The following is a 22,910-nucleotide window of genomic DNA, read 5'->3' as shown; positions in this document are numbered from 1 at the left end:
GATATTTTCGTCAAAGCTGCCAAAACTCAAAACGTGTGAAAAGTATGAGGCTTTGACAAATATAGGCTACATCAAACTACAATCCACTCAAACTACAGATCCTTGAATTTGTGTAAGGTTTATGTTGATCTCGCTCATATGGAAAGTGAAAGTAAAAGCAAAACTAAGTATTGTTTTGTACCACTCATTTCAAAACGTAACGAAGGTAGGCCTATAGATTAAATATCGTATTAACTTTTTTAATGTATATTTCGGAGGTAACGTATCTTTATAATATTGCATGAACCAGATATTTCAGTGATAGATTCAGGATTAGGAAAAATGCGACTGGTGGTGTTTAGGCTACGTACGTATAGTCAAACATTAGTAGAGTTCTGGTCTCGATGCTAATGTATGTAACATGTTTCTGTTTGCTCTAGGATCAACAAGGACTAATACCTGTCTACATTTACCTATTAGAAATGGGTTCGTTCAGAACTTGGGGGCTTTTGATTATCTATGACCTGACGCTCTGGGTTGTATTGTGGACTTGGTTAGTGTTGTCTAAATTTTCCAGCTGTGGAGGACTAGGCGGGTTGTGGGTTTTAGGAGCCTTGAGGTGGTTATGTCTTTACTCGCTTACTCTGCTACACACCGATGGAAAGCCCCAGCCAGCTTTGTGGAGGTGGGTGACAGTGCTGTGCCTTTTGCCTCCCGTGTTTGAGAGTGGACGCAAGTGTGTGATATCAGGATCCACCTCAGACCCACATGGTCCGATTCCTGAACCCAGCATTGCACTGCTGTCACTATTAACCTCTTCCGTGGCCTGTCTGGCATGGGAGGCGGTCTTTCCTGATGGTGAGACTCGAAAAGAATCAAAGTCCCGGGTGATGTTAATGAGGGTGGTGAGATACTGCAGACCTGATGCCTTCCACCTGACTGCAGCATTTTCCTTCCTGATCTTTGGAGTAATAAGTGAGTATGGTGTTCATAGTCCCACTGTGTATGATGTGGGTCTAGTCAATCTAACGGTCTGTGCTTGTAACCTGGGGGTTGAGCAAATCAATTAAATTTGTTTTACAGGCGATACATTTATCCCCTATTGCCAAGGCAAAGTGATCGATATGCTGAGAGATCAGCATCAACATCATGACAGCTTTAGTTACGCCATTGGAGGCTTAGTACTGGTCTCACTTGGGAGGTAGGGAATGTCTGTGTTTAATCAACTACAGCAATAACGGTGTCCTGAGTCGTCTGTAGTGAGAGATCATCCTTCATTGGGTGTGCTTGTTTGTTCCCTCTCCAGCTCACTGTTCTCCGGTTTGCGAGGTGGCATGTTCATGGTTAGCCTGTGCAGACTTAACTTGAGAATGAAACACATATTGTTTCACAACCTGTTGCTACAGGACATACCCTTCTTTGAGGAGAACAAGCCAGGTGAGACGGACACAGAAACACAGTTCTCGTCATTTCACTTGTGTTTGTGTAGATGGGTCAGAGGTTCAGGGAAATAGTTTTCCCCTTTCAATTCCCTGGTCAATGACACGCATTCTCCTTCTTCGTCCGGTCCTAGGAAGTCTGTCCTCCCGCTTGGCTTCTGACGTGGACAAAATGGGTCGCTCTGTGGCGCTGAACGCCAACGTGCTGGTGCGCAGCACGGTGAAGACAGGCCTCATGCTGGTGTTGATGCTGGGTCTATCCTGGGAGCTCACCCTGCTCACCTGTGTGGAGATGCCCCTCCTGGCCTTTCTGCAAAACACGTACAACACCTATGGGCAGGTAAAGATACAGAGATTAAGCACCAAAAAGGTTTGACTGAACTATAACTGTAACTGCTTTACTAATTGCAAAGAACTACACATTATACATATTCATCTATTCATCTATTCATAACTACAAACAACAAAAGTAAATTGTGTTTTGATATAATTTGTGCAATACAACCCCTCGCGGAAAAATTGTATACCTAAATGTATTAAATGACAACTTAATACATTTTCACTATTTTTGTAAGTTTCGACACAATTGGAAGTATACTTATTGTGTACTGATTCCCCGCTGTGCCAAATGACGTTGTGTCCTTGGGCAAGGCACTTCACGCTACTTGCCTCGGGGGGAATGTCCCTGTACTTACTGTAAGTCGCTCTGGATAAGAGCGTCTGCTAAATGACTAAATGTAAATATTTTTTCACTTGGGAAAAAGGAACTGAAAAGTCAGATCCAGGATCGTCAGGCCCAGACCAAAGAGCTGGCCTCACAGGCCATCGGGGCAGTAAGGACAGTCCGCAGCTTCAGGGCAGAGGAGAAGGAGCTGCAAAGATACAACGAGGCACTGGACCAGATGTTCATGGTCCAGAAGCGCAAGGGCATCTTCAGTGCGGTTCACCTCCTAGCACGAAGGGTAAACTGACACATCTAAGTTTAGATTGAAAAAGGGAGCTTAAATGTTATCTGCTGGGAAGGTCATTACAATTCAAGTTCTGGGTTACATGGTAAGAAAAGGTTTCCTGCATTACGATAGTAATTAGTTACTATGGATTGTGAGTTAATCATTTGATCAAGATCAGGACTTAAACAATGTACATTACTGTCATTGTCACATGAAAACTCCTTTCTCTCTCACTGCCTTTACAGCTGGTTACTCTGGGAATAAAAGTGACCATGCTGTGGCAGGGTCGGAGACTGATGTCCTTGGGCCAGCTGAGCATTGGTAGCCTGATCACATTTGTACTCTACCAGAAACCTATGGCAACCAACATGAAGGTAATAGAATGACCTATTAGCACATACTTATTTGATGTGTTTTTTTTTTTTTACGGCTTTGAGACAATTTGGGATGTTGTCTCCATGTTCACAGGAAATACTGTTTGGCTTTGGCGACATGGTGAACACTCTTGGGGTCACAGCCAAGGTCTTACAGTTTCTGGACAGAAAGCCAAAGCAGAAGGAAGCAGGGGAGTTAGCTCCTGCAAAGCTAGAGGGAAGACTTGATTTCCACAATGTCACCTTGTTCTACCCCTCACGGCCTGACAAACCTGTACTAAAGGTATCCATTCAAATAAAACAACCTGACATAACTAACCGATCAATGCGCAAGACATCATGATACCGTTATTATTTTTAATATTTTATGAATGAAATCAACAGCATTAAGAAGGGATATACCTTCTCTGTATGATATCTTCTGCTGGGATCATGTTTGACTTCCTGACTTCTTTAATAGTCTGTGACCCTGGAACTGCGTCCAGGGAAGATGACAGCGCTGGTGGGGCCCTCTGGAGGTGGGAAGACTTCCTGCGTCAGTCTGCTGGAGCGCTTCTACGAGCCACAGGAGGGCCAGATCCTGCTAGATGGACAGCCCCTACACTGCTACCAGCATCAATACCTGCACCGAAAGGTATGTTAGGCACTGCACAACTAAGCACTTTAATGTGCTTGTATATGTTGAGAGTTCTACGTCTTTCATTTGTGTGAACTCTGCTCTCAATGTTTCAACTCATATATTATTTTTTAAACGTTTCCACTGTTCTATGTATGTTGCAGAAAACTGATCTCTTTCCAGGACAAGGCCTTAGAAAGTATACTATCAGAGACTATTTGAAGTTGCCATATGGTATGGTGCTGTTGTCAAACAACCTGATTCCATCCCTCCCTGACGCAGATGGCCTTGGTGTCCCAGGATCCTGTGCTTTTCTCTGGATCTGTGAGACACAACATAGAGTATGGCCTGCATGAATGCACCCCGGAGAAGGTGATAGAGGCTGCCAAGAAAGCTAACGCCCATGACTTTATATGTGACCTGAAGAATGGCTATGACACAGGTATGGAATGGTTTGTCAAGTCACATTGTTGCCATTCTGCAACCAGTCAAGTTCACATTAAAATGTACTCAATCATCTCTAGACAGTCATTTGGGATACATTTAGTGTAAGGGATTTATTGATTTTCTGAATTTAATCCTTTAAGTGTTTCAGATCTGTCTTATTTCTTTCTCTGTTTTAATAGTAAGTGTTAGTATGGTACATTTACAGTTAGTCATTTAGCAGACGCTCTTATCCAGAGTGACTTACAGTAAGTACAGGGACATTCCCCCAAGGCCAGTAGGGTGAATTGCCTTGCCCAAGGACCCAACATCATTTTTTTCACTGCCGGGAATCGAACCAGCAACCTTCTGAGTAATAGCCCGATTCCCTAACCGCTCAGCCATCTGACCCCTAAGCTGTGTGTGTGTCTCAGATGTGGGGGAGTGTGGGGGAAAGCTGTCTTCAGGACAGAAGCAGTGCATTGCCATTGCCAGGGCCCTGGTCAGAGACCCACAGGTCCTCATCTTGGACGAGGCCACCAGCAACCTTGACGTCAACATGCAGCATGCGGTATACACCCACCTCTACAGCACAACCACATTTCAGAGATGTTTCAACCAATAGAAGACATTTTTTTTTTAAATGTTACTTAAACAGGAGGTTCAAACCACCAAGGAAAATACAAAATACTGCACAGTCACTGTTGTGGCCCTTAGTGCCAATGCAGCCATGCTGGAATGCATTCATTTATGTAATTCTCTGGTTCATCACAGATCCAGAGGGTTCTGGTGGGTTCTCAGGGTCAGACGGTGCTGGTGGTGGCCCACCGGCTGCAGACTGTTGAGAAGGCAGACCACATCATCTTTGTAGAGGATGGTCATGTCGTGGAGCAGGGTACACACCAACAGCTCATGGACAAGAAGGGGCGTTATCACCGGCTCAAAGAGGAGCTCTTCACTTAGCAGTGGCAGGATTCAGCCATCTGTTCCCAGGCATACAGCTGTCTGGCCCAGGACTACTGTCACCTGTAGAAAGTCAACCACTGTAGAAGCAGGTCTTTGTTATGTTTGAATCTAAGAGGAACAAATGCCCAACCCATATTTCACCTGTAGGCTATATTTACATTCTTTTTTGGCCTGTGCTGAATTTAATGCCTTAACGTATTAAAGGAATATGTTTTGTGGGCGTGCTCAACTTTGTCCTCTATAAAACTGAAATGTACAGTATTGTGTAGTAGTACATATGTCTTAGTATTTTTTTTCTAAATAAAAAATACAATCGAAGTTAAAGGCGACTTAATTGTGAACTTTTACAGGCAAAAGTTGCGCACGCAGCGCACCCTAGTTGAGAGGTGTCGTTAGTTGGTCATCATAACATGGGTTCAAGGTTCATTGACTTTGCAACCATCCACTGGATGAAAATTGATACATGGACAGCGCAGAACTTTCTGTTTATAGTAATCGTTGAGTGGGTGGCATATCAGATTTTTTACTCCAACCAGCAGTTTCCTTTTAGCAGGCTACAATTGACTTTGTGACTTTAATTTCAACAATGTATTGTTCACGTTGGTGTTGTCGGTAGTTTTTTTTCTATAGTACTAGCTTTAGCTTAGAGATATAACCATGCTGTCCCGGATACTTTTGGGTTCACAGTCTCTGCGGTCCAATGTATTTTGTTCAACGCAAGTGAAGGTTTTCCAGGTTTTTCCAAGACCACGGAAAGTTGTTTGTTTTACAGCGCAGGGTAGTTGGTGAGTAAACAAAAAATTACCGAGACTTGCAGAATACAAAAATGAATTGACAATACGTTGACTGATCACATGCTTACTGAATCATCCTGCAAGTGCACACTTTGAAATTACAAACACAATATTCTGGTTAAATATTAATGAAATATTTGGTTAAATCTAGTATATAGAAAGTTAACTTGATTAAAAACGGCATGCTATTTCTGTTTAGTTTTGGTGTTTTCTGAGATTTTGCAGTAGGCCTATTTCAAAAAGTACTGATATGATATGAAATATGATATATCGATATGATATTTGGAGGAATCTCAATTTACTGTGTTGTGTAACTCGTTCTCTCTTGCTTCTTGAAGAGGAGGTTTACCCCAATCTGAAGTGTTTTCGCTAGTTCACTTCTCCTACCCCTCCCCCACTGTCAAACCTTCAGACTATCATTTTCCAGCGCATATCCCAGAATTGTACGCGGCGTACAGTGCGCCCCATAACCATACATGGCAGTAAATGGTATTATTTTAGACAATCAAACCCAGGGGCGGTTTTAGCCAGTGAAAAACTCGCCCGGGGCCGTCAAATGTGCTAGGACCGCAACTGATCACAGGATTGTTGAAGGGCAATTGTTCTGGCCTGAAAAAAGGGCAGTCTTCCCCCCCCCCCTCAACAACACCCCAAATAGTGATAGGATTTAGACATTTAACCATTTTGAATAAAATAATTCATGTGATGCATTACTTTCATCATTTACTCTTGTTTAAACGAAATGTTATAAACTAACCATCAGCATACCCCCATCCCCCTTCTGACTTCCACTCTCGTTGCCCAAAGGCTTATCGATTGGAACTGAATAAGGATACTTTATGAAATGTTTCGGTTGGCGATTTTTTACATTAGGTCTACAAGAAATTCTGCAGCTGTTTAAATGTATCATTATTTTATTTTTTTTCCCTCGGAGGGGCACTTAGACTCGAGGAGGGCAAACAGGCAGTTGCCCGGGGAATCTCAGCCACAACCTGTGCACGTCTAGACTGTCATCCTTAAAGAACCTCTTTCGATCTCTTTTTTTTTAGCGGAATTCACGTGGACAGCCCACCCATTATTCCCTCTTTGACCACTAGTTATGCTCACGGCACCTCTTCCACCTCCCTGCTCTCAAACACGGTAGCTGGTGTTCTGCAGGCCACTGTGGAACGCTGTCCGGACAGAGAAGCCGTGGTATTCCTAAAGGGCGGGATCAGGAAGACTTTTTCACAGTTACAACATGATGTGAGTGGTCTCTATACTTCCTCTGTGGTCTTATCAGGGCTACATCAAATCTGACGACTGAGGAACTAGGCCCCACGTTATAACTGTAAGAGTTGTGATACCCCATTGGTTCTGTCATATTCTGTGTGTGTTACAAGGTCTGTATAATGACAACAAAGTCCAGAGAAGATGGGAAAATCCAAGTGTCTGATGTAATATATGGTGATGCACTATCTGTATTTACTGTACTCCATTAATACTAGGGCTGGGTTAAACATTTACAAGTTAGTGAGATAAAAAGTGATCAGTTGTCCTTTCCATTTGCAACCTTTGAGCACCAACAAATACAGTAGCTGTTGGTAGTACTAACTGATTATTTAGGATGTACAAGGTACAAGGTCTTCACCTTGAGTGCATTGAATGGACTTCTTATAACACAACTCACACTTTAGCAAGTATAAAATTAGAAATGTCCAGCTCTTGGGATAGAAAGACGCTGCATGCATAAATAGTTCCAAAGTCGAAGACTAGCTTAAGTAGACCTTGTATGTAATTAAATAACTTCTTTGACAAAGACATGTTGTTGACAAGCTCAGCTAGGCTAACGTCTGTGCTTCGCTCCACCATCGTCATCCTCAGGTCGACCAGGCTGCTGCAGGACTGCTGGCCATGGGACTCAAGAAGGGGGACAGAATGGGCATATGGGGCCCCAACATATATGAGTGGGTGCTATTCCAGTTTGCCACAGCCAAGGCTGGTATCATACTGGTGAGCACCTATTGCACGGCAAAATATACTTTTCAGATACTGAAGCGTTATTTTTTTAATGTTGAATATATCAAGATTCTTCTTATTCTTTGACTGTTTTTACACCACTACAGGTATCAGTGAATCCAGCGTACCAGGTACAAGAAGTGGAGTTTGCATTAAGAAAGGTGGGTCATGTTAAAAGGTACATATTGAGCTAATTCCTTCCACTGTTTTGCATAGGCCCCTTTCTGTGATAACATGCATGATCCACAAAGGCAACCATGAAGTTGGTTAGGCAATCCTCTCTATGATACTGCCTCTTAGGTGGGATGCAGTGCGATCCTGTGCCCGACCCAGTTTAAGACTCAAAATTACTGTGACATGTTGAGACAGATATGTCCAGAGATTGACTCTGCCAGCCCTGGAGCCATAAAGAGTGCTAAGTATGACTGCTATGCATGCTATGAAGGATTAGTATGTGAACGTTGTATAACATTGTCAGCCTGCATCCTCCTAACTCTCGTTGTCAAATATACTGTAATTTTAGTGACCAATTCACCACCCCTTTCCCTAATCTTGATACCTGATCCTCCCCTTCCTTTCAGGCTCCCAGACCTCCGCATTGTGATTGTGACAGACAGCCAACAGCCCGGAATGTTTAGTTTGAGCGATGTGATGGAAGCCGGGAGCAGCCAGTATATTCAGCAGCTACATGATCTTCAGAAGAAACTCTCAAGCGACGATCCAATCAATATTCAGTTTACATCGGTACCGCTCACAATTCTCTGTTCATCTTGTTTGGCACTGTGCTTGGTCATTTTCTACAACCATTTGTCTCATTGTAAAAACCAAGGACACACGTCACTCTCTCACGATTATGTCTGTTATCAGGGCACAACCGGGTCCCCGAAAGGTGCCACGCTGTCCCACCACAACATCGTCAACAATGCCTACATAATCGGGAGACGCGTGGGCTACGATTGGAGGGTGAGCAAGCCACGTAGGCAGATGTGTGTTCACTGTGTGCGGATAGATATGTGTTACCCTGTGTTTCCTCTACATTCCATGTATTCGTTCTGTCTCCCTGATCTCTCCGGACCCTCTCCAGCCTGACGTGCGAGTCTGCCTACCAGTCCCCCTGTTTCACTGCTTCGGCTCCGTGGGCGGTGGCATGTGCATGGCTGTGCATGGTGCCACCATCATCTTCCCCTCCACTGGGTACGACGGGCACGCCAATCTGGTAGCGATGGAGAGCGAAAGGTAGTTCAACCAGTATCGATGTAGTCACGACACAAGCCTTTAAGCAATTTGATGCTTAGTACAGTGACCAATGTGTTATCACAGTACTATTGTTGATACATATTGTTTTGTTTTCCTTTTAGGTGTACTTTTGTATATGGCACCCCTACCATGTATATTGACATGCTGGGAAACCCCGACTTGGCCAAGTATGACTTGTCATCGGTGGAGGCAGGTAAGAGACTATTTCACCTCATTTTGATTCAACTTTGGGTACTGTGCCAGACCATTTGGAATCATGGATTGTGTTGAGTAACTAATGTCATGGGTTGATTATGCATTACAGGCATTGTGGCTGGTTCTCCATGCCCCCCTGAAGTTGCAAAGAAGGTCATCTCTACTATGGGAGTCAAGCATTTAACAGTAAGTTATTGAAAATGTACGCCATGAAGTTGGCAGGAAAAGCTGTCCTAAAATTGCCACTGAAATGTGTCAAACTATGAATATAATTGGCTCATCACTATTGATATCTTAAATGTGACCAGTAGAGGGAGACTTGTTTGAAGAAGGACATCCTCTCAGATCCGTGTTCCAAGCATAAAGACGATCCTTGTTCTCAGGGTATCTCACAGGGTAAGATCCTGGTGCAGACCTAGGCCCTGAGAGGAGGTACATCTGGGGTGGAAATTCTCTTTGAGTTGCTTGGTCTGTGACCAATTTATGGGAAGTCTGCTAAAATTGTAAACATCCAAACAGTTAAACATTAAACTCACACACCACATTGTATCCAGAAAATCTTGCTGCCCGGGTTCTGTATTTTGGAAATGTTCCCATCACATTGCAAGACAGAACAAGTCGACTGCTTTTTTTTGGTTTTGTTTATTGGAGGTGAGAATCACTCCCAAAAGTCGAGTTTATAGTATAAGAGCCATCTTTAAGTGTAAGAGCATCATGGACATTCCCAAAGTTTGGGAACTGTTAAATTATAATAGGTAATCCATAGATTTGAAAGTTACTCTTTCATGTGGTTCTTGGTATTCCCCAAAATCAGGAAAGTAACATTTTTACAATACATTGAGAAACAAATCATTGCTTTATCAAGGGATATTAAAAAAAGCAAAGATCCTAATAAATCCATGTTTCAGCTAATCATGATATAAAACTGTGCCATACTGTCCAATCCACATGTGGTTGTGTTAAGTGTTTCCCACAAGTCCCTTTGGAATACTGGGGTAGGTTAAACACATATCAAAAACTATATTGAAACAGATATATATAACTGGAAAGAAAGTCTCTTATTAATGTTGATCTATCAATAATGCTCACGTTTGCAAAGTTTCAATGTCTTTAGTCTCAGTCCTCAGCCGCCTGCGCTGTGAGGTGTTTATGTCTGGGCAGAGTTTGTGAAGTAAAGGTCAGGTCAAGTCAAGGTATGTCTGAGTCACCTTTACAGTCACGTTTCCTTCAAGATGTTTTCACACGGTCTCTCAGAAATCCCATTGGCAATGTGAGACACGACAAGCAGTGAAATGACCCACAATAAATAAAGGGAGCCCTGTGAAAGATTCCATATTAGGTTTGTGTGTGGGTTGGGGGCGGAGGGGGGGGGGGGTTGTTGTCATGGCAGCATATTGTTGGGTCCTGAGAGTTGAGGGTGTAAAATTGACACAGCAATGAAAGAGGAGTATTGATTGTCGCAAACTTGACACATTTCTCAGCTGTGGAGAGATAAGATAAATGTGTGTGTTTTTATTGATAAAATATATTTTGTTGAAATGTCTTCTGTTTTTATATACATACATATGTGTGTATATATATATATATATATATATATATACAGTATATGTGCTGTTATTTGTGTGTGTTTATGCATGCATCTTATTTGGCAAGTGATTAGATGGACCGTCTTGAAGTAGCAGTTAGCATTGCTGTCTTTCTCTGCTTGCACCGCAGTGTCCTGTCACCTGGACAGGCATCCCATAGCATCTCCTGCAGAAAGACAAAACCAGCAACCAAATCACAGTTTGCCATATTATGGACACCCTATGACCAGGACGTACTGTAGCAGAAAGGACGAAACAGGACCCCAGGGGGAAGATGGAGAAAAACCAATGAGCAGCAATGGGAAGGATAGAGAGTTCTGTTAAAAGGAAGAGGAAGTGAGGAGAAGCAGCAGAAGTGTCAAAATCAAATTTTGTCTGGATAAAATTATGTTTTTTTTTTTTACCTCTCCTAGGTCAGATCTCCTGTTTAATGGCGTGTCCCCTTCTTGTCTCTCTTTGTCTTGACTTTGCAGCTGCTGAAAGCAGAGCTGTCTCTAACTTGTTTGCCTCTTTGGTGAGAAGGAGAAGCACACAGTGCCTCAGGGCGTTGGCGGCTAGAGTCCATCCACCTGTAAAGAAGGACAATTACAGTTGTCTGTCTAGTACAGCAGTATAATACAGGAGTATAGGGAACACATAGTGGCAGTTGATGTGCCACAGGGGTAGTGCTCACCTGCGCAGAGGAGCCAGCTGGCAGGTGCAGCCCCAGGGGTTGTTGGAGATGGTTAGGTTGGTGATGGTGACGAAATCCAGGCTTTTAGGGAGATTCTTGAGCTTGTTGTTGTCCAGGTGCAGAGATTTGATGGCTGTCACTCCGGTGAAAGCTCCCTCAGAGAACTAGGGGAAGAGATGCAGAAAGCAGAAAGATTTTCATAGGTTAACTATCGTCAAATATCTGCTAACCAATCCAGTTGCGCCTGCGCAATTTTTGTTTGATACTGTGCATGCATTGTGCTTCTGTAAAGATTTCCTCAAGTTTTTAAATTGGGATTAGATCTAATGCTACTGCACATTGATCAGGGGACAGTTTGTGTAACACAGTCCAGGGAATCTCTCCCTTTGCTCCAGAATTACTCTGACATAAAAAGCCTGTGTTCATACCTGGTCAATTTCATATGCATCTGCGAGGCTGCTAAAATCGCCACAGAGGTGCAAGGTGAACTGATCTTCTCTGTGTCGAGTTTTGCCTCTTACTAGAGAAAGACGAAGGGCAAGTTTGGAGGCAGGCATGACTAAGGGGGTGGGCTCTGGGGGCTTCTTATGTAAGTCTAGAAGATATTGGGCTGTTGAAGCTCCTTTTTGGAAATTTCCACTGCGGAGGGATGAGAGTGCAGAAGTGGAGGTTTGTAATTTGCAGCAATGGAAGATGGATGACTTCCAGCGGGGCCAGGTTGTTTTTGCTCTCTCTTCCTTTCGTCTCCCTCTTCAAGCCGCTCCTTTGCCAGCAAGGCTTGCAAAGGGCCCAATTGTCCATTCACTTGGGGCGATGGCCAGCTAAAAATACCTCACTTCATGGGGCTCTGGAACACCCTGGCTCTGTTTACCTGTCTCCTAACCCCTCCTGACCTGTTTACAGGACCCTCGGAGCTGAAAATAACACTTGTGTAATAATTAGGCTGGGAAATGCTTGGATGTGAGCCAGCAAACAAAAACACACTATAAATACCTACATTCGTCTGCCCCCCCCCCCCCCCCCGCTCTCTCTACTTTATATCTGACTCCCCATCTCCCGCTGCTTCGTCTTGCTCTCAGACACTCACAGCCAGAGAGGCTTGTTGTTATTATATCACTGGTCTCCTTCTCAAGCCCAGGTACACTCGCATGTTGTTTTAACTTGTTGACTAAACCTTGAATCTGGAAAGGTCTGTTGTGTAGCGAGGTAGCATAGTCGCTTCACTGTGACTGGACTGAAGCAAAGAGCATACTTCTCTGATAAATGTTCAGCCACCTCCATATATTGACCTGAACCACAAAGAAGAAGGTTGGCCAAGCCTTGCAAGACCTGCCCATAGTAGTGTGTTTTCTGATTTAGCATTTAGAAGGTTAGAATTTGATAAGTGATGTCACACAGCTATGTCACATTGTTAGGAAATCCCAATTAGGGAAACACCAGTAACAGATATTTTGTCTTTCTCCATTTTTAAGGTTGGAGATGGGACGATAATTTATAGTCAATCAGTCAGAATACAGTCACTGTATTCTTCCGTTACAGACGGTACATCAACCACTGCTATGTTTTAACTCCTTACATGCAATTGCACTTTCAGTATATTGGCTATGCAAAATGCTGTTTAGACCTTGACATTCATCAAGCTCAAGAGATAAAATAATTCAATATTAAAGCTCAGGATTGTTTTGTTAACAGACAGAGAGAGAGAGAGAGACAGAGAGAGAGAGACAGAGAGAGAGAGACAGAGAGAGAGACAGAGAGAGAGACAGAGAGAGAGACAGAGAGAGAGACAGAGAGAGAGAGAGAGAGAGAGACATCCTGCTGGGTGACCACATGTGCATCCTGAACCCTGCCGGAGAGCACATGTGACCTGCTTACTTCCCGTATGCAACCAATGGTAGATACATTCACCACAAGGATCTCATTACAGTGAGACAGATGGGGAGCAACAGCAAACCACAGCAAAACAGATGATGGCCTCAGTATTCTGCCTTTCCTAAATCTACATGGTCAGCCTTCATATGATGAATGATCCAAATCTCCCATAAAGCTTCCTGTTAGGAGAAGTCCTCAGGCTACAGGAACACAACTAGGAGAGCAGGGAAATGACTGTTGGCTCCAGGGGGAGTTGACTAGCCTTGCATTTAAATAAGCTGATGAAATATGGTCAAGATGAGCTAGCCAGAACCAAAATAAACAAACAACCCCCTCTTTTTCATAGGATGGCCAGAAATATTAGGAAAAGTATACAAATCTAGAGGTTTTATGTGTTCAGTGTGCATTTGATGTAGCGCTGCTCTTAATGAGATGTTTGTGCAGTCAAATGAAAGGTTATTATCCTTAGTTGATGGAAGAAAATAAATATAACACTGGAAAAGCAACACACTTACAAACATTGCTCTCACTTCATGTTGACCACATCAGTCTATTGCCCAGTGCCGTCTCATGTAATCACAACCCAGGGGGCTCTTTGCAATCCGATATTTTCAACCCTCCGGATGAACCATCCGATTTAATCAGAGACTCACCTTCTCCAAGCCCATGTTGTCCAGATGCAGCTTCTCCATGTAGCGTCCGAAGCTCTGGAAGGCGTTGTCGGGGATGTTGCGGAGGGGGTTCCTAGCCAGGGTGAGCTCTTCCACCACTCTGAGTTTGCTCATGGCTGCAGAGGGGTACGTGGACAGCCTGTTCCCGTCCAGGTGCAGGATGGCCAGGTTCTCCACATCGTCCAGAGAGCCTGGCTGCAGCGAGCTCAGCTCGTTCCCGCTCATATGCAGCCAGCGCAGGTCCTTGGCTCCGGTGAAGGTCCCCGGACGCAGGTCACGCAGCTTGTTGTCGTTCAGTTGCAGAATGAAGAGGTTTATCATGGGTGAGAAGATGCCCTTGGGTAGGTCGCTGATGCGGTTGCCGTCCAGATAGAGGTAGGTGAGCTCACCGAGGTCCTCAAAGGCACCTGGCTTGATGTTGCTGATCTCATTGTTGGACAGGTAGAGGTAGATGAGCTTCTTGAGCCCCTTGAAGGCCTGGCCGCCAATCTCTCGGATCTGGCAGTGCTGCAGGTGCAAGGAGATGAGCCCCTTCATGTCATTGAAGGAGCCCATGGGAAGGCTGCCCAGGTTGTTCCTCTGGAGGTTCAGCAGACGAGTGGCCTCGGACACCCGTGGGATCTTCTTCAGCCCTACGTTATCACAGATGACGTGCTGCAGGTCCCCATGGCAGTGGCACTGGCTGGGGCACTGGCTCGGAGCACCCCATACCGCAGGGTGCAGGACCAGGAGACAGGTCCACGCCAACAGGAAGTTCACACACCACATACTGACACCTCTGGTCTAGACGTATTTGGTTTTGTCTGTCCACTTGCCCCTTTCTGTTGCTTGGTCTTCTGTTTCCTGAGAGCCTCTCTGCAAATGCTGGTCAAATGCTCCTTGCAGAAGGCGGCTTGAGAGGAAAAGAAACCTGGAGGGTTTCGGAGAGGGAAGCGGAGAGGTGTGTTAGAGAGAGGGGGAGAGTGTATGACTGAGAGAAAAGGTGGGCAGTGCAGAGAGATTCACTTTGGGCTTTGAGAGGAGGACGGCAGTCGACGGAACACAGCACTATTTATAACATTTATTTGAGGAAAAAAACTGAGGACTCGCCATGGTGTTACGTGGAAAGGTCTGCAAGAGGAAGTCAAGTGTCAGGGTAGAGGTTAACCCTGTACAAGGAGGACAGGCTGGAATGTCCATCTGTACACTGGCTTCAAACAACATTTATAACACTTAAAAGAACTTTTATGATAAATCCTTTTTGGCATTTTATTTTAAGCTTAAATCAACTTATGAATGGAGTCAATCTTGCTTTTTTGAAAACAAACTTGGTCATTTTGTATCCTTGATCAAGTACCAACTCTATCTCAGAGTCTCTTGTTTTGAAACAATAATACATCCAATGTTCTAAAAGATGAATGTGATCCTGGCTTCCAATCATCATTGGAGTTATTTCTGAAAATGCACCTGTGTGTAGACTTCATTCAGGCCCTAAGAGGTTAAGATGGTGATTGTATTTCAGTCTGCCGTTGAAGGCAATGAAGCCACTCCTGTGCGGTTGTTTTATAACACATAATGGTCCCCAGATGCTTGGCCAGTAGTGAGACTTCTTTTCAAGTCACAACAATTGGACTCTACCCCTCCTTTTCCTGCAAAAGAATTCAAATGCATAAGTTCATATCTGCTTACATATTTTCCTTTCTTTTGAAATAAGCAAAGCTTTTATGTAATCGTCTGTGAGTACTCTTGTCTTTAGTGGTGGCGAGCTAGCTAGGTGTGGCTGAATTTAGTTTCAGCAGATGGAATTGTCGTAAGTAAGCCACATATTTCACAGTCTGTCACTTTCAGGAGTGATGTGTGTCTATTGAGGAGGGTGTCAACTAACCAGGTGTTTGTGAGACCAAAGTGTAGTCTGTCGTGTTCAAATAATGCATGTGAAGCAGACTATAGGAGCAAGAGACAGAGATGGTGAGAGGGAGAGAGTCTAATTCATCCACTGATTGGCTCAGGTCCTTGGACGCCTTGGCCTTAGATGGGTGCGTTTATGAGTCTGATAGATACTCTCAGGATAGTCGGAATCTCGAGTTTACTCAACAAATTTAACGTTTTATTGGGAATGTCTTTTTCCTAGTTTTCCTGCAATGTCCCTTTGTGCCAGTCATGACTTTATGACCCTTCTCCACACCCGCACCCTGGCCCTGGGAGGGGGAGGTACATGTCTCTTCTAAAAGAGGGGTTCACATGGCAACAGAGGAGTCTTCTGGTTCTTTGTCAAGCTGCCAAGTGTCCTCCGTTAAACAGCTCCAAGTACATCACAAGGTTTTTCATAAGCCTTGTGAGAGGAGTAACCAAGCCGCTTGAAGTACGATCGCCATCAGCAATTTTTTTTTGAGAGCTTGTAAAGAGCCCCAATGTTACAGTAAGCCACAGACGCGAATACACTCAGTAGGAAGGCACCGGCCCTCAGGGGTGCCAGTTGTCAGGGCGGCACCACATACCTCACTGAGCTCCCAGGCCCAGGTTTGTTCTCGCACTTGCTGATTCAGATGGGTAGGTTGTGTGAAGACAAGCTAGAGTCCAGCTCTGACATGGAGCGTTTTACCTGACAGACATATTTCTCCATGCGTTGTCAGTGACCTCCAATGAGATTACATCTACATTTACATTTAGTCATTTAGCAGATGCTCTTATCCAGAGCGACTTACAGTTAGTACAGGGACATTCTCCCCGAGGCAGTAGGGTGAAGTGCCTTGCCCAAAGACACAACATAATTTTGCATGGCCGGATATCGAACCAGCAACCTTCTGATTACTAGCCCGACTTCCTAACCGCTCAACCATCTGACCCCGTCTGTTTATTTAAACTTTACAAATGGTTAGGGATGCATTGTTATGATGATAGTCAAGGCTCATACAATGTGTGTTCTTTCTATACTTGTAGATTGGCTATGGAACTACTGAAAATAGCCCAGTAACATTCTGTGGGTTCCCAATAGACAACACAGAAAGGAAGACTGAGACTGTTGGATGCATCACTAGCCACATCGAGGTATTTCTTAAACATTAATTATTGACATTGGAAAGGCACAGCATTGTTCCTCTCAACTGATTGATCTCTGCCTTTGTAGGCCAAAGTGGTAGACCCTACAACTCGACAGATCGTGCCTCTGGGGACCCAAGGAGAGCTGATGATTAGAGGCTATTGTGTCATGCTGAACTACTGGGATGATGTCGTTAAAACAAACGAGTGCATCACCCAGGACCGTTGGTACAAGACTGGGTGAGTAGATCATGTGGTACAGTACACAACATCACATCAGACAGTGGCAATGCTTAAAGCTTTCTACGTCTATATCAAATCACCCTCCATTCATTTCCCCTTATTTCATGATGACACTTGCGGTAGTGCACATACTGACATTTTTAACTAGTTTTGAATGTGTCACAGTGACATTGCTAGCCTTGACGGCTACGGTTACTGCCGCATCGAGGGCCGAATCAAAGACATGATCATCCGGGGAGGGGAGAATATCTACCCCGCGGAAGTTGAGCAGTTCCTGCACACCCACCCGAAGGTCCATGAAGCGCAGGTACATCTTCAGTCTGTGTGTAGACCTGTGAATGAATGAAAGCCTTTATTGCCCCGAGGGGAATTTGTTCTACACCAGTTCAGTCAAGACAATCACGTATTAGATTTGAGCATTTATCATTACATGACATGGACATGTAGATTTAACTTTGGTGGAGTGGATGATCTAAGGGAAGCACTCCCTGCCTTCTCGATGCACCACATACATACATGACATGCGGCAGGCAGCAATAGAGATATAATCCCCCTGGTGGATAGAACATACAGACAGCATGGGGGAGAAGGGGATGGTGGAGGGTGGCAGCAGCACTGATCATAAAACAACCGGGGGGAGTGTGTGCATATCTGCGCATCTTTTGAAGACGCCTTATCGGACATGGCCCAATGGATATGCGCTGCTAACATGGGTGTGGTAGTGGGCGGAGGAAAGGAAGGTGGAGTAATACGCCTTACGTCCCCCATGACTGACGCGTGCTGCCCAATTGCCCTGCCTCAACTAGCTGCACTTTTGAGCTTAAAAACAGAGATACATTCAACACTGCAGACAGGGCAGTACAGTGGACATAACACAATTATTAAAAAGCACAGCGAGACAATAAATGCAAGAATAAAATAATACAAAGATACAACTGAAGGCATTGCGGGAATAACTTAAGAATGTCAGCATGAAGCATATGTATGTGGGCTCTAATCTGTGGCTACATGGCACAAACCTATTAAGAATGAGGTCAATATCTCTCTCAGGTTGTTGGAGTAAAGGATGAACGTATGGGAGAGGAGTTGTGTGCCTGTATCAAGCTGAAGGAAGGACAGGACTGCAGTGCCGAGGAGATCAAAGCTTACTGCAAGGGCAAAGTAAGACTATTGATTTACTGTCATGTACCTTGTAATGGCACAAAAATATGGAGAGCACGATATCAGCACCATATCATGGTGATTCTATAACAGCAGTCCTGTTGTTTGTCTTTCTCTGCTCAGATTTCTCATTTCAAGGTCCCACGCTACGTGACATTTGTGAAGAGCTACCCCCTCACTGTTTCAGGAAAGGTACGTTTTAAGATATGCTTTGTTCAAAGATATGCTTAGGCACAAGACATACAACCTTAGTGTTCCTTAGAGGACAGTTTTGAACTTGAGGTTGACTGAATGTCCCCGGACAGGAGTAAAGTGAGCTATTAACCAGTCTGCACACAAACGCACTTCTGCTGAACTGTTGGACACAGTCACAGAATCATAGCTGCTGTCTGGTTGATTAGGTAAGCCACTCCTGACATTAATCACTCAACATTCTAACCCTGTTTTCTCTTCTCTCTCCTTGGCTCAGATTCAGAAGAACAAACTGCGTGAGCAGACGGAAAAGTTACTGGGACTGTAAATGATTGAAAATGGTGGGGCCAAATGTGTGGATTGTAGCTGAGATATCCATCTTGTGTTTTTGGTCTACTCTGTAAAACTCCATAACCAGATCAAAGCACAGCCATGAACCATAGATGTTGTGTGCCATGCCAAATTTTCCTCTTGATGTTCTATACAATATTTAGGGGGTTTATATACATATATATATCAGACCTTGGATGATAGAAATGAGTACAGTTTAAATATCAATGGGCTATGATACAGTGAATGTTGATCAGTACAATGTGCTGTATTTGGGTATATGTACTCAACCTGTTACAGCAAATCAAACAAGTTTACAACTTCTACTTCAGTACATATTTTCTAGCATAAAATGTAGTCTTTATATTATCGACCATGAAACCTCTCTTCCGTTTCCTTTTCATTACCAAAATAAACACTCTGACACTATTAAAGCCAACTGTCGGTGTGTCTGTTTTTAACAGGTAGCAGAAGCAGGTCCAGGGTTCCTGCAGGTTTCAGTGAGTCAAATTACCTTTTAAAGAAATGTTAAGACCATAAAGATTGAAACTTAAGACCTACACGACGCATAACCAAAAAATATTCAAATCAAAGACATTCTGAAAAAATCTTTATTTCAATGAATTCAATCATTGGAAAAAAAACATTAATTTAATTTACAGATAAAGCAATCACATTAGCAACCTAATTTAATTTCATTCAGAACTAAGTACTAGGGGTGGGGGGGATATCGATTCACATATGAATCATGATTCAGTCTTCTAGCTATTCACATCGATTCATATTCCAGGGCGTAATATATATTTACGATTACAGTTCATTCTCCTATTGATCTCAGTGGCAGGTGGATGTCCAGTAAACCTTTGGAACGCTACATACGCACACATGCATGAAGACTCCCAGCTGTGTAGAATTTCCTTTCAGGTCCACCCAGGACATGTGCTCTGCACATGATGCTTAGCTGGAGCAGGCTGCTTTGAGGTCTGGACCTGAGACACATTCAACAGAACTGAGGAGTCTCTGGTCTTGATGTGCTGCCTCATGTGTTAGCAAGGAATGCACTGATGAAAAAGTAAGGATGATTGTTTAATGAATGTATAAAAAGGAAAAGAAAATTACAATTCACATTTCACGAGGGACATTTGCTTACTAAATGTATTGAGAGTTTATGACCAATGTCTATTATCAAATAGATACATCAACCACTGGTAGTGCTCACCTTTAAAACTAGATTTGATAGTAGCCAAATGCATAGCAGGCATTATGCACAGCAGTCATCCATCAACCGGTTCTTGCTGACCAAAGAAGGGGCATCATCTCCCTCATGTGGCAGTGACGTGTTGTAGCAATGTAAACCTTGTTCAAGGACAGTAACTACCAAGGACAATATGTTCAGCCAATACAATAACATCTGTCAAACAGTTTTCTGTCAAACCATCCTTATACAGTCCCAGGCAGTGTGATCCTGCCTGAGTCCAGTCACTCTCTCAGAGTATAGATTAATCAGTCCATCAGATATCCAGTCTAAAAGGACCAGAGGGTCCTCCATGTCCATACTAATCCTTGGGCAGAGGGATCCCCAGAGTGGTCTGATGGTGGCCCTGCAATCGCTCCTCTGCCCTGGCCACCTGCTGCCTCGTGCAGTAGTCCTGAACAAACACAGAGGCCAGGTTGCGCAAGCGGGGGCTCTGAGAGAGGGAGAAGCGCAGCATGCACTGCACCACCGTGGTGTCTGTGGTGAGAGAGCGGGAGGCCGCCGTGGTGAGATTCATGAGTGTGGAGATGGCCGACAGTACCGTCTCCTCTCGCCGGCTTGACAGGCAGCTGGTCACCAAGGCGATGCCATCACTCTGCAGGATCTGGTCTCGGCACTCAGGATCCATACTCATGTTACACAGCCCTCCTGAAAGAAATGAGTGAAGACAAGAGTAAGCTGCCTTGCATTTCTCTGTTGAGTGAGCACCATTGCCTACAACTTCTGATCTGTGTGCACAATACTTACCCATCCCAAATTCAACAAAGTTTTCATTATCTTCTGTGAGCATGTCCAAGAAGAGGTCCATCACCTGAAGCATTCGTAGGTCCACCATGTTTCTGGGGTCATATGCAAAATTGGCCAAATTCGCCAGTACTTGCTCTTTGGCCTCTAAATGATAGAAATATTTTCAACGTCAGAATAGTTAGACTAACCCATGCAGTTCACAAACATGTTGGATATCTTAGCATTTGTTAAGCTCACGATTAAATGTCGTTAATACAAGTTTTTTTTGTATAATTATTGCAACGCACCTTCGCTGTCTGTGTCCTGAAATTCGGTAACGAGTGACTGTAAGTATTCAAAACGATCAGATCCTGTCGAATTTCCCGGTTTCCCTGACATCGTAGCCTTGATCTGACTAGTAGTAAGAAATAATCAAGCTACACCTTCTAAACATCTTGGAAACACAATACTCCTCAAACCACATAGCTTGCTATCTGTGTAATTTTAAAACATTGTTGTTATTTTTCTTCTTTCCTGTTTAATAGCTGTTTGCTTTAAGCAGGCACTGGAACGACCTGCTACAAGTCCGTCAACTAAATATCTCCCCACAAACATGGTGATATTGAAATGTTCCATGATAGAGTTATCTACATTGCGAGTGGATTTTGGATAGTAAATATTGTTAAAGTTTGCTGATACATATGTCGCAAGAATTTTGCAACACGTATATATCATTTGAATAGTATGTTTAACTAAAAGCAAGATAACTACCCTTGAGAATTTGTTTTGTAATGAAGGGAGCGGAAGTGCATGGTACGTGAGTTTTTGCACGCTTATATGACGATGCCAGATATAGAGGGTAGTTGAATAGTTTTGGAGGGGGTGTGTGTACAGCCAGTCTATCAAAGTATTACTACTATGGTAATAATTTGCCAGAAAACCCTGAACAGTTAATCTTGTGCGTCGTCCTACATTCGGAGATCTAACTGATTCCCACCATGAAACAACATCAACTGTCCACTGCAAAGCGCCTTACCAAACCTATTTTGTTTGGAACATTAATCGTGGGACTTGCTACTGCTTTCTTCAACAGGTACACTCATTCTTTATATGTCTTAAGGACACATTTGAAAGCTTAATTGTTTACGATGGCATAATCCACTGTCACATAACCCATAATTGAGTCAATAACCTTGACTAGCCTATTTTACATTCCCCATAACTAAACAAAAATGCTAGTAGCCTATACATGCAACATGCTTGTCAATACTGAATTTCTGACTTTGCATCCCCACCTCCTATCATTCAGCAGTTCTGATTAATTGCGAAATGATAGACAACATTCAACATAACAAAATGCATATCCTAGGGCCACAACAGTCAACATAACATTTTGTTCCACCAGAGATTGCAAAAGTACACACCATTCTCTCAAGTAGAATAACTCCTGTTTATAAAGAGCCTGGTTTAAAAATGTAAGAAGTACAAAGTACAGATATTTGTGTAATGAAAAAAAAAAAGGGAAGTACTGATACCAGAAATATCTACAGACTAGTGACATGTTAATTCTAAAGCACTGTGCCTTCCCCAGACACCTATTCTTTGAGGACATCGCAGAGATCCGGGCCCAGGAGCGAGCCCGTAATGATGCCAAACTGATGGAGATCTTGGAGAGAAGACATAGGCAGATGGAGGAGCTAGCAGATAAGAAAGGAGGCATGTGAAGGAATGGCTCTTCAGCTACTAGGCACAACAGACAGTAGACTCCCTCCTGTTGAGGTGGCACTACATTATCCTTCTTGTGACGTGAAATCGACTGTTCAGTCGGAAACATATTTATTGTGAAAAAGGTGATGGAGGGATGTGAGCCACCTGGAGTGAGGGTTTTGAAAATACTGTGCAGATGCAGTTTGTAAGCTCTTTACCCAAACTGAAATGTTTTCAAATTACTTGCATGGACTGATGTACTTGTTATAATTCAAGTTCCAACAAAATGATTCCCCCCATTTCTGTCCCAGGTATCAGCCTCAGCGGAAAAAGTGAAGTTTAATTGTCTTATAATGTGTACAAATCAGTATATTTGATGCAACCTCCTATTATGGTAAGGTTTGGTTCACCTGTAATAAAACTAAAGAATTCCTGTAAGTTTGGTCTATTTGATATTACTCTGAAATAAATGTATAGAATCAAAA

The 22,910-nt window shown here is 43.6% G+C and overlaps 4 protein-coding genes and 1 long non-coding RNA gene across 8 annotated transcripts; 3 read left to right on the top strand and 2 right to left on the bottom strand.

Annotated features, from left to right (window-relative positions):
• The first annotated feature begins 67 nt into the window (after positions 1 to 67).
• tap2t (transporter associated with antigen processing, subunit type t, teleost specific) lies at positions 68 to 5,071 on the top strand. 3 transcript variants are annotated; one of them, XR_014729493.1, is made up of 12 exons: positions 68 to 205; positions 420 to 954; positions 1,063 to 1,180; positions 1,286 to 1,416; positions 1,553 to 1,758; positions 2,183 to 2,380; positions 2,614 to 2,742; positions 2,837 to 3,025; positions 3,203 to 3,376; positions 3,523 to 3,557; positions 3,641 to 3,800; positions 4,216 to 4,350. XR_014729493.1 is itself a non-coding variant. In XM_084669753.1 (12 exons), exons 1-12 carry the CDS (start codon positions 122 to 124, stop codon positions 4,742 to 4,744), a joined length of 2,250 nt encoding a protein of 749 aa, XP_084525879.1. In that variant the 5' UTR covers positions 68 to 121; the 3' UTR covers positions 4,745 to 5,071. The 3 variants fall into 3 exon arrangements, 1 of the variants encoding a protein (XP_084525879.1); XM_084669753.1 differs by lacking the exon at positions 3,523 to 3,557 and adding an exon at positions 4,556 to 5,071 and having other exon boundaries at positions 4,216 to 4,352; XR_014729492.1 differs by having other exon boundaries at positions 3,523 to 3,800.
• A 102-nt stretch (positions 5,072 to 5,173) lies between these two features.
• On the top strand, positions 5,174 to 19,176 carry acsf2 (acyl-CoA synthetase family member 2). Its single transcript, XM_084670342.1, has 16 exons — positions 5,174 to 5,532; positions 6,591 to 6,786; positions 7,405 to 7,533; positions 7,647 to 7,700; positions 7,840 to 7,958; positions 8,121 to 8,283; positions 8,407 to 8,502; positions 8,624 to 8,775; positions 8,898 to 8,989; positions 9,101 to 9,177; positions 16,713 to 16,820; positions 16,900 to 17,051; positions 17,220 to 17,361; positions 18,105 to 18,215; positions 18,339 to 18,407; positions 18,685 to 19,176. Exons 1-16 carry the CDS (start codon positions 5,405 to 5,407, stop codon positions 18,733 to 18,735), a joined length of 1,839 nt encoding a protein of 612 aa, XP_084526468.1. The 5' UTR covers positions 5,174 to 5,404; the 3' UTR covers positions 18,736 to 19,176.
• Positions 10,570 to 14,803, bottom strand: chad (chondroadherin). The gene is made up of 4 exons (XM_084670343.1): positions 13,776 to 14,803; positions 11,251 to 11,414; positions 10,982 to 11,146; positions 10,570 to 10,743 (listed from the first exon to the last, which is right to left on the bottom strand). The coding sequence occupies exons 1-3, from the start codon at positions 14,559 to 14,561 to the stop codon at positions 11,005 to 11,007; spliced, it is 1,092 nt and encodes a 363-aa protein (XP_084526469.1). The 5' UTR covers positions 14,562 to 14,803; the 3' UTR covers positions 10,570 to 10,743; positions 10,982 to 11,004.
• A 154-nt stretch (positions 19,177 to 19,330) lies between the features above and the next one.
• On the bottom strand, positions 19,331 to 21,289 carry armc7 (armadillo repeat containing 7). 2 transcript variants are annotated; one of them, XR_014729453.1, is made up of 4 exons: positions 21,027 to 21,289; positions 20,740 to 20,883; positions 19,957 to 20,640; positions 19,331 to 19,798 (listed from the first exon to the last, which is right to left on the bottom strand). XR_014729453.1 is itself a non-coding variant. In XM_084669393.1 (3 exons), the coding sequence occupies exons 1-3, from the start codon at positions 21,115 to 21,117 to the stop codon at positions 20,294 to 20,296; spliced, it is 582 nt and encodes a 193-aa protein (XP_084525519.1). In that variant the 5' UTR covers positions 21,118 to 21,289; the 3' UTR covers positions 19,811 to 20,293. The 2 variants fall into 2 exon arrangements, 1 of the variants encoding a protein (XP_084525519.1); XM_084669393.1 differs by lacking the exon at positions 19,331 to 19,798 and having other exon boundaries at positions 19,811 to 20,640.
• Positions 21,290 to 21,505: 216 nt separating this feature from the next.
• LOC146259587 (uncharacterized) lies at positions 21,506 to 22,863 on the top strand. Its single transcript, XR_014729454.1, has 2 exons — positions 21,506 to 21,811; positions 22,310 to 22,863. It is a non-coding gene; the product is annotated as an uncharacterized LOC146259587 (long non-coding RNA).
• The last annotated feature ends 47 nt before the right edge of the window (positions 22,864 to 22,910 follow it).

Source organism: Hypomesus nipponensis, chromosome 13 (genome assembly GCF_054491055.1).
Source record: "Hypomesus nipponensis isolate SF chromosome 13, ASM5449105v1, whole genome shotgun sequence".
Classification (NCBI taxonomy): Eukaryota; Metazoa; Chordata; class Actinopteri; order Osmeriformes; family Osmeridae; genus Hypomesus; species Hypomesus nipponensis.
This window is presented reverse-complemented; position numbering and strand designations above follow the sequence as displayed.

What these genes read in the sequence shown, in the direction of transcription:
- tap2t (XM_084669753.1), top strand. Translation starts at nt 122, where the DNA reads ATGTTGATCTCGCTCATATGGAAAGTGAAAGTAAAAGCAAAACTAAGT. An exon ending in CTGACAAACCTGTACTAAAG is followed by an intron (nt 3,026 to 3,202) that starts GTATCCATTCAA and finishes CTTCTTTAATAG; the next exon opens with TCTGTGACCCTGGAACTGCG. An exon ending in ACGTCAACATGCAGCATGCG is followed by an intron (nt 4,353 to 4,555) that starts GTATACACCCAC and finishes GGTTCATCACAG; the next exon opens with ATCCAGAGGGTTCTGGTGGG.
- acsf2 (XM_084670342.1), top strand. Translation starts at nt 5,405, where the DNA reads ATGCTGTCCCGGATACTTTTGGGTTCACAGTCTCTGCGGTCCAATGTA. An exon ending in CGAAGGTCCATGAAGCGCAG is followed by an intron (nt 17,362 to 18,104) that starts GTACATCTTCAG and finishes TATCTCTCTCAG; the next exon opens with GTTGTTGGAGTAAAGGATGA. An exon ending in AAGCTTACTGCAAGGGCAAA is followed by an intron (nt 18,216 to 18,338) that starts GTAAGACTATTG and finishes TTCTCTGCTCAG; the next exon opens with ATTTCTCATTTCAAGGTCCC.
- chad (XM_084670343.1), bottom strand. Translation starts at nt 14,561, where the DNA reads ATGTGGTGTGTGAACTTCCTGTTGGCGTGGACCTGTCTCCTGGTCCTG. An exon ending in ACAACATGGGCTTGGAGAAG is followed by an intron (nt 11,415 to 13,775) that starts GTGAGTCTCTGA and finishes CTCTTCCCCTAG; the next exon opens with TTCTCTGAGGGAGCTTTCAC. An exon ending in CAGCTGGCTCCTCTGCGCAG is followed by an intron (nt 11,147 to 11,250) that starts GTGAGCACTACC and finishes CCTTCTTTACAG; the next exon opens with GTGGATGGACTCTAGCCGCC.
- armc7 (XM_084669393.1), bottom strand. Translation starts at nt 21,117, where the DNA reads ATGTCAGGGAAACCGGGAAATTCGACAGGATCTGATCGTTTTGAATAC. An exon ending in TCAGGACACAGACAGCGAAG is followed by an intron (nt 20,884 to 21,026) that starts GTGCGTTGCAAT and finishes TCTATCATTTAG; the next exon opens with AGGCCAAAGAGCAAGTACTG. An exon ending in CTTTGTTGAATTTGGGATGG is followed by an intron (nt 20,641 to 20,739) that starts GTAAGTATTGTG and finishes CATTTCTTTCAG; the next exon opens with GAGGGCTGTGTAACATGAGT.